This window comes from Hippocampus bargibanti, linkage group LG02 (genome assembly GCF_051943395.1).
Source record: "Hippocampus bargibanti isolate YZ-2025 linkage group LG02, ASM5194339v1, whole genome shotgun sequence".
NCBI classification, from domain to species: Eukaryota; Metazoa; Chordata; class Actinopteri; order Syngnathiformes; family Syngnathidae; genus Hippocampus; species Hippocampus bargibanti.
Window position 1 is genome coordinate 26,645,866 of NC_142735.1, and position 14,382 is coordinate 26,660,247.

Below are 14,382 nucleotides of genomic sequence, written 5' to 3' on the forward strand. Positions count from 1 at the left end.
TGTACAAACATATGAAAAACGGTGATTATTGCAAGCGATAAAGATATCTGAATACAACACAATTAAATACATGTATGGGAAACAAAAACTGCAACGTTTACATTGCGTACGTTGATAAAGTATTCTGCGGCACGTCGAACTCTTTCGCGATGGAGGATTTGCTCCTTGTTGGATTCTCCTCGACAGCCACTATTGCCTTGTACTTCTTTCCGAGGTCACAATTATTACGTTTCCCCATGGTTGAAATTGGTGTTGAACAACTGTACTGTATATAAGAAGACTGCAGTATGTTTCAGATGCTATTGCAGCTCTGCTACAATGTGCAAGACTCGAAAGCTGGTCATGTGACCAATGGTGTGACCGATACAGATATCGCTAATGGTGGTACTGTATAGAAACCCTTAAGCAAATATCAATTCAGCTTAAACTGCTTTTGTATTGATATAAGCAGTGCAAAATGGCTGGTGGGAGAGGAAAAGGGCACCGTAGTAACCGGATTATCGTAATAACCCGGTATCGTACTAAATGGAACTAAGTATACATAAAAGACCAGAAATTTGCCGGGACATGAAAATAGTATCGGAATATGCAGTACTATCAATATAACCGATATCGATATAACGAGACTTTACTGTATGTATCTATTGCATTGTATTTTGGACAGTCACCACCCTCATTTCAAGATCAGATAACTCCAGACCCATATTACTTAGGAATTAATTCGTCCTAAAACTCAATATTCTGTGGATCCTAGAATTCAAGTGACAATGACAAAAACCCTGGTACTGGAGTGGACACATTTTTGCACATTGTATGGCAGTGAATGAGTTAAACAATTACTGATGTATTTTTTTTTTGTTTGTCTTTATTTTATTTAGTTATCTATTTATTTATTAAAAATAATAACAATCCTGATTTAAACAGTTACCGATATAACTTTTTATAAAATGCAAGTTTTTATTTATTTATTTATTAAATACAAAGCGCCTGCATTTACATCTGCATGTAACAGATTGGCGACTCAGCGTTTCTCACTAACCCCTACCGATCCCCCCAGCGGCCAACACCTTTCCGTACGTGAAGAAACGCGTGGAGGTGGTCGGTGAGAAGCATTTGGACCTGCGGCCGGTGGACGTGGCCATCGACGAGATGAGGTCTCGAACGGCCGAGCTGCACAAGCTCTGCTCCAGCCCCGAAGTGGACATGATCCAATTGCAGCTCAAACTGCAGGGATGCGTCTCCGTGCAGGTCCGTGTTGGTGTCCAGGTGTGTCGTCGCACTTTGCCTCATGCTGTCGTCATCCTCGCAGGTGAACGCCGGGCCCATGGCCTACGCACGAGCTTTCCTGGATGACAGCAAGTGCAACCAGGCCGGCAAAAAAACCAAAGAGCTCAAAGATGTTTTCAGGTAAGTCACCCGGACGTGGAGCAAATCAATACGGTCATGCGGTGGATTGAGTGTCGCCTCTTCTGATAGACGTTTTGTGGAGGCTTGCAGCGCGGCTTTGGATATCAACGAACGTCTCATTAAAGAAGACCAATTGGAGTACCATGAGGGTCTCAAAGGCAATTTCAAAGACATGGTGAAGGAGCTCTCCGAGATCATCCATGAGCAGGTAACCCAGATTGCAACCGGCTTGCACTTTCATTCCAAGCCCCCCCTTTTTTTAAGCATACTCGGACATCTCTGTCCATTCCGGTGTTGCTGTTGTTAAAATATCGAGAAATTGAGCAATGGCGCAAAAGACACTCCTACACATCATTTCCTTTACCCCTCGTGGTTCCCAAAAAATGTATTGTAATGTCACAAAAAGTCAGACATGCCAACTTTCCGTGTGTGTGTGTTCGTGCGCGCATGCCGTTGCAATCATTTGTGCAGTCTGCGATTGTGACATCACGGCACCCTCTGCCATGTTCAAACTTAGTTTCCTAACTCGACTTTTTCTTTTTCCATCTGTGCTTAGCTTTAAGGAAAACAGGTAAAAATGAAATTTGAAAAAACTTTCAATTAAATGTCAAGAATTTTCAGGCATGATTTGACTGAGCATCCGCATGCATTTTTTTCCTCTTTCATCATCCGCAGATCTACCAAGAGGGCATGATGCGCTCGCTTCTGAAAAACTCCCTCAACGTGTTCCGAGCTATCAGCGGCACCTCGGCTGACCACGGCTGAAGCTCCGAGCAGGGAGGTTGGAGGGGTGCCTCTCTTACCCAACGCAATACGCAGGACACAACTCGGAGCACGTTTGGGGTGTCACGGTCAAGCCCTAACTGAAGAATGTATCGCGGCATGTCAGATTAAAGTGATGCTCAGATGCACTGCTATTTTTTATTTTTTACTTCTTTTCAAACGATGACACACCACAGACCTTGTGTACCTTTCCAGTCTCGACAAGACATCATTTTGTTCCACCCTAACAAAGCTGCAAATGGCCTTGCACGGCTTTCATTACACCAACCTGTCAATGTAAACAAACGGGTCATTTTGAAACAGTCACGTTGCTTCAAATGTCAACAAGGATTCATGCAAGACTGGACCTGCGTCGTAGCCTGAGAGTCGCTTTTAATGTATGCAGTATTTCACAAGTGCTACACTGAATAATAGCCAAGCAGATGTAGATAAGGTGATGTTTTTCTGTTTTATTCTGTGGTCCTGCTTGTAAGTATAGCGTATATTTATATTTGTCACATGCTGGACTTTGGAGTCCCAATGTGGGATTGTTGACTCTTTTTTTTTGTAGTTGTACACAATATATATAAATTTGCTTTTTACACGCACTTAGTTGTACAGTTGTCTCACCCCGCCATTAAAGCAACTGAAAAAAATCCTTCCTTCTTTGGACAATAGGGGGGCTGGTGGATTGTTTAAAAAAGTGTTGTCTTCTCTGTGTGTGTGTGTGTGTGTGTGTGTGTGTGTGTGTGTGTGTGTGTGTGTGTGTGTGTGTGTGTGTGTGTGTGTGTGTGTGTGTGTGTGTGTGTGTGTGTGTGTGTGTGTGTGTGTGTGTGTGTGTGTGTGTGTGCGTGTACTTGACGCCAAGTGTGTTTTTTTTTGCTACAATTTGCCATGCGAACACTAAACTACGGAAGATGATTAGGGCCATGTAATATAGAAAAATAAGGTTGGCAAGACACATTAGACTTTAAAGTGAGAAATTTAAAGTGATCATTCTTACTTTAATCTTAGAATTCGAAATGTATCTTCAGAATTCTCACTTTAAAATGAGAAGATTTTTAAAATTAAGATTCTCAATTTAAAGCCGGAATTCTCAGATTAAAGTCAGAATTCCCACTTTAAAGGACAACCAATGTCACTTTTTTGTTTCTTAACTGACATCAGAAAAACGTTTTATAACATCTAAAATACCCAAAACACGCAGCATGATATTTTTATTCAAATGCGAAACACCAATAAAAATGACTTAAAGTGTCCAAAATCTGCAAAAAAATTGAGCTGCGATTTGGGCATTTTCAGAAAGTCCCCAGTTTGTGACGTCATGCCAAGACATCTTGCATGGCTTGAGAATCAAAACAATGGCTTCAGATTCGGATAATATGATTTCTTGTTACACCTCCAGTTATGAATATGATTCAAATAGTTCTGAAGAGGAAAGCATACATGTTTGCAATCGATTAAAGAATTTATTCCATGCCATTTTGAGGCAACATTGGGGAGAAACGATCACCAGAAAAGAGGCACAAAATGTTTCCACAGGCTGATAAATTCCTTATATGGAGCTTGTACACCCTCTTCTGGCAGCTTTGGGTGCAACACAAGGTTTTCAGACCAAACAATACAGCAAAATACATTGATGTGATAGAAGGACTGCTACAATGTGTCTTTTTTCAGTCAGGGGGCATTCCTTCAGTGACGTCACATACGGACTTGTCACCAACTCAAAAACAAGACTTCCTGAATATTCAGCGCGAGTCTTAAAACGTAAAATATAGCTATATGCGGTGGAACCTTTTTTAAAATACGCTCAGTAGAAGTCATTTGAAGCCATTTTACAAATTATGGACACAACTTGTCCGGAGACGTCGGTTGTCCTTTAAAGTCAACATCCTGATATAAAAGCGAACATCTTGCCAACTTTATTTTCTATTCTTTGTTGGCCCAAATCCTCTTCCGTACTCAAACCAGTGGCTTAATATAATGTACATTCATTACAAACGCAACAGAATAATGTCGTACAAGCCGACATGACACCCGACGTCGCTGCGTTTTTCAACCGGCGTGTGCCGTGTGGGTGGGAAAGTGTTAGGAAACAGCTCGGACTGACGACCCGTCACTTTCCACTCACTCTCCACCCACCGTTTTCCCGGCACACAAGAACGGGGTCACTTTCCAGTGTGCCCGCCTCCGCTCCCCATGTTTTTCACTGACCAGTTTCCCTTAGCGGTGTAAAATGTGACAACACGAGCAGGAGAGAAGACGTCGGCGACCAAAACATTCAGAAACGAGAGAGAATGTGTTTCGCGGTGGCCGTTTTCTTCCATTTGGTGTTGTATTTTGCTCTGCGCGGCGAAGCAGGTAAGACATACGCGGTAATGTTTGGGTCGGCAAGACACTGTAGAAAAGGTGGGCAATTTGGTTCAGTTCGGTCAGAAACCCCCGTGACGGTTTTATGACGTACACAAACGCCGTGAGCTTCGCATTTTGATGTATTAAACTAAGCGGTAAAATACTCCTCGCTTTGTGTTTCAGTGTTTATAAGTTTGTGTTTTCGACGCATACCGTTTCGGTCCCGGCTGTTCAAAGCTGCTGTCAAATGAAAAGTGCGTTTTCCGTCGCTTGAAGGCAGTGCAACTTGATTCCTGCACAGTTTTGGTTCCAGTTCGAAAATCTTTTAAAGAGTATTAACTCAACTCAATTCAATTACAGTAAATTCTCGTTATATCGATATTCCAGGGAGTCCGAAAAATATCGATATAACAGGGACTATCGATATATCCGATCATGCGCCGAACTGCATTAAACAAAAGCCGCCAAAAGAGGGCAGCCAAGCGCCATATAAGAAACGGAGCTGGCCATTAGCTCCCTTTTTTTTGGGTCAGAGATGTTCCCCCAATGTTGCCTCAAAATGGCACATATAATTCTTTAATGATTGTAAACATGTATGCTTTAATCTTCAGAACTACAGTGTATTTGAAACATATTCATAACTGGATGTGTAACAAGAAAGCATATTAATCCGAATCTGAAGCCATTGTTTGGATTCACAAGCAATGCAAGACCTCTTGGCGTGAAGTCATTTTTATTTGCATTTGAATAAAAAGTGACATCGGCTGTCCTTTAATACACAGTATGGAATGTTAATAATTTTCAAAATCATCGCGCTTCAGCAGACAAAACAAGAAACATTGTTGCAAAAAACGATTGCATTCATATACAGTACAGTGGGCATGTACATAACACAACAGGGAAACTGCAACGCTTACATCTTACTGTATTATGTATACAATTTAAAAAAGTCATCAATCTTCTTCTGCTTCCCATTTTTACCTTTTAACACAAACACTTCAATCTCGTCTGCTACACACGAGCTAGCGTCTGAAAATGAAAATGGCTCTGCTACACGGGTGCTGGGCACGTAACCAAGTCATCTGACCAAGTCGACCAATGGCGCGACTGATGGCGTGACACGTAACCAAGACACGTGACCAAGTTGACCAATGGCGCGACCGATGGCGTGTCACGTGACAAAGTCACTCGGCCAAGTCGACCAATAACGCGACCGATGGCGGCTCATGTGACCAAGTCGACCAATGGCGCGACCGATGGCGGCTCACGTAACAAGACACGTGACCAAGTTGACCAATGGCGCGACGGATATATCGATATAAACAACAAAAATGGCCGGCGGGGGATGAAAAGGAGCACCGTAATAACCGGATTATCATAATAACCGGGTATCGTACTAAACGGTACTAATTATACATAAAAAGACTAGAAATGTGCAAGGGAAATGAAAATAGTATCGTAATAAGCGGTACTATCGATATAACCGATATCGATATAACGAGACTTTACTGTATATTTAAAGGACAACCGACATCACTTTTTTGTTTCCGAACTAATATCAGAAAAACGTTCTATAGAATCTAAAATACCCAAAACACACAGGCTGATATTTTTAGTCAAATGCAAAACACCAATAAAAATGACTTAAAGTGTCCAAAATCTGCAAAAAATGAAGCTGCGATTGGGCATTTTCAGAAAGTCCCTCCCTCAGTTCGTGACGTCACCACAAGACGTCTTGCCTTGCTCGAGAATCAAAACAATGGCTTCAGATTCGGAGAATATGCTTTCTTGTTACACATCCAGTTAAGAACATGATTCAAATAGTTCTGAAGAGGAAATTATAAATGTTTGCAATCTATTAAAGAAGGTCTTCAGGGTCATTTTGACGGATCAAGACTGATGTGTAGTGTCACAGAAAATACAGAAGATGGCGGCAGAGCTCAGTTGGAAATAGTTTTATTCTTCACCTTGGAATTTTTGTCAACGAATATCAAAGAGTTGTCTCGGTGTAAGATACAATGATTTACCATTGCGTTATTTATGTGTTTTCCTTCTAATTTCGCCATCAACACGGATCAACACGAAGTTTTCAGACCAAACAAAGGACCACAAAATGCTTTGAGGTGATGCAAGGTATGTCCTTTCTCGCTCAGGGGCGTTCCTTCAGTGACGTAGGGTGAGGACTCGTCACCAACTCAAAAACAAGACTTCCGGAATATTCAGTGCGAGTCTTAAAACGTAAAATATAGCTATATGCGGTGGAATCTTTGTATAATACGCTCAGTAGAATTCATTTGAAGCCATTTTACAAATTATGGACACAACTTGTCCGGAGACGTCGGTTGTCCTTCCAAGAGCACATTTAAACAACCATCTATGTTTCCAAAGAGCCAACCATTGAGCAAACAATTACATGTACAAAACGAAACAACACCCATTGATACATTGGCTTACGAACTTAATTGCTTCCCAGACAGTGTGTGAGGCGAAAAGTGTGTATCCCAAAAATTAATTTCCCATAGGAAACCATTTAAATGAGAATAATCCGTTCCCAGGTCCCCATAAAATATATTTTTCTAATTTTCTAAGCCTTAAAACTACACAAAATATACCTTATTTTATGTCTAGTAAATGTGCTTTGGTATTATAATTAAAGAAATAAACTGTATGTATAATAAAGATGTTTTATTTACCTTTGTGATGGTCATTGAAGGCTTTATGGAACGGAGTGGCCGGTTTCATCAGCATCAAACACTTGATGAGGAACGTAACCTTTCACCATCTTGAGGAATGATCCCTTGTAGGTGCTTTCTCTGTGATAATTGTATCTAGTTCCTCATCAATTGTGTTCTGTTTAACTGGGTTGATAGCGTTTTGCATCAAGTGTACAGACGGCTTGTGCGGGTTGTTTGTGGAGCCTGATTTATGGGATATTTTAACCTTGCAGTCTACACTCTGCCTTTGAACAATCCAAGTCTGAACTCTCTTACTGTCGTCTTCCTGTCTCTTTAATGTTTAAACCACCCATCCTCACTGCTGCGTTCTTGACCAATCATGTGGCTTTAACCGAAGACTGGGGTAATAGAGGACAAAAACAGTCGGCTGCCATTTTGTTGTTAGAAGAACAGGCTCGTTCGCGAACGACGCATCACTCATTGAGGCGGCTCCGTGTACGAAGAAAGTTCGTATGCCAAGGTAAATTTCGTATGCCAAGGTAAAATCTTCGTTCGTAAACCAAAAAGTAAGCCAAGGGGTTCATAAACCAAGGTATCACTGTAATTGATAACACAGACAGTAAAAAGCACCAAAAAAATAAGTCAAAACTGAGTCATGTGGTCTCAAATGCAAAAAAAAGAGTTTTGAGACACGGCTTGTGAATGTTCTATGAAAGGTCATTCCAATGAGTTGCGACCTCGATCAGCTGAGTTCTTGGTACTTGGTACTTCTAAATCATTCACTGCGAGACGATGTTCAAAATGTCTCCAATCCAGTGCCAAGGTTTTTGTCATTTTCACTGAAATTGCAGGAAACCGGAGATTATTGAGCTTTACGACTACATAAACATCCAATTCAGTGTAAGAAACCTTAGACTCTTCTTTAATCAGAAAAAAAGTTCATGTCAATTTTATTAGGCTCTAGAGTTATCTGCAATGGAAATGGCTGTACAAAAGGGAAAAACATTTCCAGAGGTCTGACCGAAGCTTGAAACGCACCCCAGCAATGTATTTTTCTGTTTCATGTAATATTTGTCCTGTTTTTAAATAGATATTTCTTTTAGTTGGCGGTGGGGGGACAGTTTTTCAATTTTTTGTTACCATTTTTCATAATCTTTTTTTCTTCTCTTTTTAAGGTAAAAATGTTTCTCAGCCCGATATATACTTTATCAGTTTTTACTAAATATTTGTATCCCCTAAGCTGGCCCAGTGATACAGCGGTTAGCACGTCGACCTCCCAGTACAGAGGTTGTGGGTCCAATTAGCCTTCCTGTGTTGAGTTTGAATGTTCTCCTCGTGCCAGAGTGGTTTTTCTCCGGGTACTCTGGTTTCCTCCCATATTAAAAAAAAAACATGAATAGCAGGGAGATTGAACGCTCAAAATTGTCCCTCGGTCTGTGTGCAAGCGCGGATGTTCGTCTATGAGTCTGTGTGCACTGCGATTGCCTGTCCCAAATACAATTGGGATAGGCTCCAACAACCCCCGGATAAAGTGGATCAGAAAATGGAGTGAATTTTCAATTTGTTCCACCAAATGTTCCAAATGTGCCACCACTGGTCATTATTTATTTATTTATTTATTTATTTATCTATCTATTTATTCGTATGTTTATTTATGTACACATTTAATATGTATTTATTATCTATTTATTTATTTACTGTTCATGCTCTAAAGGTCCTCTTCCTCCACCCACGGGGCTCTCGCACAAGTGGCTTGACCCGTTTACGGTGAACGTGTCTTGGCGGAGACCCAGCAGGTTGCCAGATTCCTGTGACGTGCAATACAGATATGGGCCTCACAATGTAGGAAACGCATCAGATTATTTTGAGATCCCGGCGGTGTTCAATGACTAAAATATTTATCGTATTATTTGTGGTATCAGTTCTGTACAGAATGGACAAACTTTACCGAGACCCTTTTGACGGATGAAACGAGCTCTTCAGGCTGGACCGTCACAATCCGAACTGAGGAAGTGCAGAACTATGGAAAGAACATAAGTGCGCCAGCCTCCATAATCTTTGATGCCCCGCAACCTCGAGGTACAAAAACAAGGTCACCATTTCAACAGAGAGCCGCGTTGCCTTCATTCACACAATTGTCAGCTGTTATCAATGAGGCGTTAGCATTGTTTGATTGTAGTACAGTATAGTTAATGTAGCGTGTAGCATAAGATGTTCATATTTGAATCCAAAATGAATTAAAATATTTCATTTCAATGTTGCTGTCATGATCTGGTTGGCGACCAACGGGGGGCGCTGTCAGCCCCGCCTGCACCTGCACTGGTGCTGGTCGTCCCGATCAGATTGGCGACCAACGGGTAGCGACGTCAGCCCTGCCTGCAGCCTCGTAGGTGCTGGTCGTTTTAATCACTGACACGTAAAAGGACACCCGGCACGACCATCCGGTGTCGGTTCATTGTTTGCTGCATGTTTGTTGCATGCTTTGTCTGCCATCGCATGCATTGTATGCTGTGCATGTGTTTGTTTAACCTTGGCGGACTTTTACACTTGATTTTCTTTTGATACTTTGTATTTTTCCCGTTCTGATGATTTAGATGTTTTACATTTTGTTCCTGCTGACCTTTATTTGAATACAATTTGTCAAACAACCTCCTGCTCCCTCCTGCCTGCTTCTTGGGATCCGCACCCGCCATCACCACCTTGCAAAACGTGACAGTTGCAAGAGCATTATTGTCTTCACATCTCATTTTAACTCATTCACTGCAAGACAATGTGCGAAAATGTGTCCGTCCACTCCAGTGCCAGGGTTTTTGCCATTTTCACTCAAATTGCAAGACCCACAGAATATTGAGTTTTAGAACGACATAAACATTCAATTCAGCGTAGGAAACCTTATCCTCTCTTCTTTCATCAGGGAAAAAAGAGTTAATACCTAAATGATATGGATCTGGAGTTATCTGAGCTTGAAATGGGGGTGGCTGTACAAAATACAGCACATAAATATTGATTTATATTGCGCTTTAACAACTGCTGAAGCTGTACCAAAGCGCTAACATGGACAAATGGCAAATGCTGCCCCCAGAGGTCTGACCAGCATTTTATCGGCACCCCCGCAAGAAAATAAATTCGGGAACGACGCTCCTCGTCACACTTTTCATCCATTCATCCATCCATTTTCCGTACCGCTTATTACTCATCAGGGTCGCGGCGTGTGCTGTTGCCTATCCCAGCTGTCTTCGGGCACAAGGCAGGGGACACCCTGAATTGGTTGCCAGCCAATCCCAGTCACACTTTCAATTCCTGAATAAATTCGGGAATGGCAGCGAATGGGTTAATAAAGAGGTGATTGGAAGGTATCGCCTGTGAGGCATTCGCATTGTTTTGAATGTAGTTCATGTTGCGTCTAGCATAAAGCGTTCATGTTTTGACTCATCCAAAATAAGGTCAAATATTTTATTGAAACGTTACTAGAGCACTATAGTCTTCATATGTCATTTTTATAAAGACATGATTGTAAGATGTCACCGTGAGGCGTTAGCAATGTTTGTTTTTTAGAATACTTCACGTAGCATGAAACGTTCATACTCTGAGTGATATCAGAGTGACACCGCAGAAGACGACTTAAACGATTTTTCATCGTCAATCATAGTGAGATTAATGATGTTATTGATATTTTGCCTGATGTTTTTCCCGTGACCTTGTTACCATTATCATTTCCGGCCAAGTATTCTTTACATTTGTAGCTATGATTCTACGTAATTAGCAGTGAGTTGTCATCAAGCTGGCGGAGTGGATGACTCGAGTAAATACAACAACACAACACATCGAGGGCGATGCCAGTCAGTCAGTCACTTCTTTTTTTTTCTTGTACTTGACAGCTCAGCTGGTGGCTGACTTCAAATGTTTACACCGAGCGGAGACGACGGATTGTTCCTGGATCCCGCGTGATCCCGCCGTCAACCTGACTTTCTCTTACAGGTGAGGAAAAAAAACGAACAAATGCTGAATCAGGCAAACACATTTGGACCATGTGTCTCAATGCCCCCAACTATGCCTCTTTCTTTGGTCGGTGCAGAATTTGTGGCATCTCTGCAGAAACAAGGCAAACTTTGCAAGAGTGCAATCGGCCTTATCGTCACCGGGGCAGAGACGGCTGCTACCTGAGCGCCGATTTTGTCTTCGAAGACGTCTGCGTGCTCTTCAGGAGCAACTCTTCGATGAGAACGTTTAAACTTCAGGGAGGTCTGTTCCTGCATTCATTCCGCAAATTTCAAAAGTGCACAATGGGAATTTGCCCACTTTCCCTCAGCGGTTGACCCTCCAGATCTGAGCATCCGCGTGGAAGGTGACAAGCTGAACCTGAGTTGGACCCCCCCGCAGGTGTCAAATGACTGCAGTTGGACCTACGAGTTGTGCTACAGCAAATGCGATGAGCACGAGGTACTTTTATTGTGAGTTTAACCCTTTCAGGCCCACCCGCTGTCCCTGAAAGGGTGAAACAAAATATTATTTTTTCAACTTTTTTCATCTATTTGATACCTAGAAATGCGAGCGCTTCATTCCACATGGAGAGACGAGGCAGATTGCTTATGATAGAAGGTGCCGGTATGAGTTTCGTTCTCGCGTCACAAGTGGCAACTACTGCAGAAAAGTGCAAAGCGACTTCAGTGCCGTTGTAGTTCATGGTAAGGAAAAGTCAATGATATGCATGTCGGATTTATACGTTTATGAGTTCAACAAAGTCACAAATTTGCCATTTAATTTTCAGCCAGATCGTATTTTTTTTGCCTTTTTTTTAAAAAACATTCAAGTCTAAAAAATATTCTAATCATACGCATACCGAGAGATAATATTTGGCCATAAGTAATATTTTTATTGGTCTCTCCTACTCTCTCTCTCTCTCTCTCTCTCTCTCTCTCTCTCTCTCTCTCTCTCTCTCTCTCTCTCTCTCTCTCTCTCTCTCTATCTATCTATCTATCTATCTATCTATCTATCTATCTATCTATCTATCTATCTATCTATCCCTCTCTCTCTATTCAAAAGGTTGCTAATTAAATGATTCAATGTGATTCCACCCCCCCCCCCCCAAAAAAAAACAAAATCAATTGTCATTCTGGGCTATGAGAAAATGTTTTGTTCATTTAGTTAAAAACGTTTTATTGTCATCTACAGAAGCTCAACAGAAAAAAAATATTATATGAATACTTTATTCATACAATTGAAGTATGATTAATTTTCTGTTATTCATACCTCGGTTGTTTGAATAATTTGGGGTTGACTGTTTAAACAGTCAAAAAAATCTTCACTTTTTTCCCCTGAAAAAGTATATACTATATATATTTTTGAACTTCAAAAGTCTCTCCATTTAAATTGAAATTTGTATTTATTTATTTAAATCAGTGATCTTCTTTTGCGCCGCAGGAGTGAATGAGCACAGGGTATCACTGACAGCCGTGGCCATCGCCGTCAGCGTCGTCATGTCCGCCGGGGTCCTTTTGGCTTGCTATTGCTTCCAAAGGTGGGCTCGACAAAAGTGTATGTTCAAGTCTTTGAAGGATTTGGGTCTAAAGCTGTCATCTGGGGATATCTTGATAGGCACTGGGCCGTTCTCTTTCCCGTCATACCCGATCCATCAGCAATATTAAAGGACATGATGATGAGTGGAAGCACGGAAATTCAAGTAAGTAAAAATATTTGAGTCCATTATTTTCTGACCACTAAAGCACTCATTTGGTACTTTTTTTGTCTTTTTCTTAAAAGGCTTGCACACATTTTTACACCCCTGTGCCCGAAGCCATACAACCGTGTAAAATTATGAGAGCCTGTGAAGTCATCACCCCCTGTGAACACAACCTGCAGCAGGAGCTCCCGTCCTGACGAGAAGCTGAAATGGTCCAAGTTGGACCACAAGGATATGGACCTTCTCACCCTCAAAAGATTTTGCCACTCAGGGCGTGCAACGAAGGTGTTTTTTCACTGGCCCTGGGACTTGTTGGCATGATCAGTGTGTAACTGCTGCGTTAGAAGAAAGCCTAAAGCTGCTGCGTCTGTCAAACTTGCACTTTGGTCCAACTCAGGAAAGCTGTTATTGTCATCGTAATTAAATTATATGACAGTGCTCACCAAATTATCATCTTCCTTTGGATATGAAACATGTCAATAAATGAGTTAAGATGAGCCGCCATCATTCAAAAAGAACAGAGCTGTAATTAACCTGTTGTCTTGCTCATTCACCAAACACTATGTTAAGTGCAAAAAAGCTAACTTTAAGTCGTCAAATTTATTTATATAACACTTAATTACAAAAACGTCACAAAGGGGTTCGCATGCCCACAGTTGGCAAATATTAACACCATCCATTGATCTTAACCCTCCAGGAGAGCAAGTAAAAGAAAAGAAAGAAAAAAAACATCTGGGGTAAAATTACCCACCTTGAGAAGGGGTGCAGATGGGAGAATTCCCCTCCTAAAATGACCAGTTTGCAATGAATACCAAGTGGGCAAAATTTTACACAAAATATGATGCTACTTATACCGAAAGAACTAAATCCCGGGTATAAGCTTATGAAATTAATTTTATTTGCAGGGTGTCTGGGCTCCCCTTTCGAGATAAGGTGCGAAGCTCGGCCAATCTAACATTCATATTTTCTCATAGTGCTACAGTTGATCACACGTTCAAACTGTTTTTCAAAGCCCCCAATGGGCAAACTTAAGATCACAAAATCGGGAACTGGGAGTACCAGCTTGTAAAAAATATCATTCTTAATCTCAGATTTTTTTTAATGTTCAGTATTAGTAGCGCGTGTTTTGGCGTTCTACTAAAAAGGAAACTGGCCGAAAAATGTTTGGGGGAAAAAAAGTTTTTATTTTTATTTTTAATGTGTTCTGCGTTGGTTTTAATGGGAGCTCTGCCCTTTCCAATATGGCCACCATGCCGGCTTCGAGGACCCTTCTCGCTTCCTTATTTTTCACCAATCACACAACACGCCCGAACCAAAGCCGAAGTCTCCGGACAGGTTGTGTCCATAATTTGTAAAATGGCTTCAAATGACTTCTACTGAGCGTATTTTACAAAGATTCCACCGCATATAGCTATATTTTACGTTTTAAGACTCGCGCTGAATATTCCGGAAGTCTTCTTTTTGAGTTGGTGATGAGTACTCACCCTATGTCACTGAAGGAACGCC

At 41.4% G+C, this 14,382-nt stretch overlaps 2 protein-coding genes across 3 annotated transcripts in view; both read left to right on the forward strand.

Annotated features, from left to right (window-relative positions):
- The window catches only part of dock11 (dedicator of cytokinesis 11), a 35,474-nt gene extending 33,078 nt beyond the window's left edge, over positions 1-2,396 (forward strand). For both annotated transcript variants that reach the window (XM_088990571.1, XM_088990572.1), the window contains 4 exons: positions 1,058-1,248; positions 1,310-1,407; positions 1,477-1,615; positions 2,083-2,396. In XM_088990571.1, coding sequence (XP_088846697.1) covers positions 1,058-1,248; positions 1,310-1,407; positions 1,477-1,615; positions 2,083-2,172 — 518 coding nt within the window. In that variant the 3' untranslated portion in view covers positions 2,173-2,396. The remainder of the gene's footprint in view (positions 1-1,057; positions 1,249-1,309; positions 1,408-1,476; positions 1,616-2,082) is intronic.
- A 1,919-nt stretch (positions 2,397-4,315) lies between these two features.
- On the forward strand, positions 4,316-13,394 carry LOC148902225 (interleukin-13 receptor subunit alpha-1-like). The gene is made up of 10 exons (XM_088990573.1): positions 4,316-4,530; positions 8,911-9,038; positions 9,119-9,275; positions 11,075-11,174; positions 11,272-11,438; positions 11,506-11,636; positions 11,740-11,881; positions 12,618-12,714; positions 12,792-12,876; positions 12,957-13,394. Exons 1-10 carry the CDS (start codon positions 4,467-4,469, stop codon positions 13,071-13,073), a joined length of 1,188 nt encoding a protein of 395 aa, XP_088846699.1. The 5' UTR covers positions 4,316-4,466; the 3' UTR covers positions 13,074-13,394.
- Positions 13,395-14,382: the final 988 nt, after the last annotated feature.

Bases quoted from the DNA above. Each gene is read 5' to 3' on its own strand.
- LOC148902225 (XM_088990573.1), top strand. From the start codon at position 4,467: ATGTGTTTCGCGGTGGCCGTTTTCTTCCATTTGGTGTTGTATTTTGCT. The intron at 4,531-8,910 runs GTAAGACATACG...CATGCTCTAAAG, and splicing joins TGCTCTGCGCGGCGAAGCAG to GTCCTCTTCCTCCACCCACG. The intron at 11,439-11,505 runs GTCTGTTCCTGC...ACTTTCCCTCAG, and splicing joins AACGTTTAAACTTCAGGGAG to CGGTTGACCCTCCAGATCTG.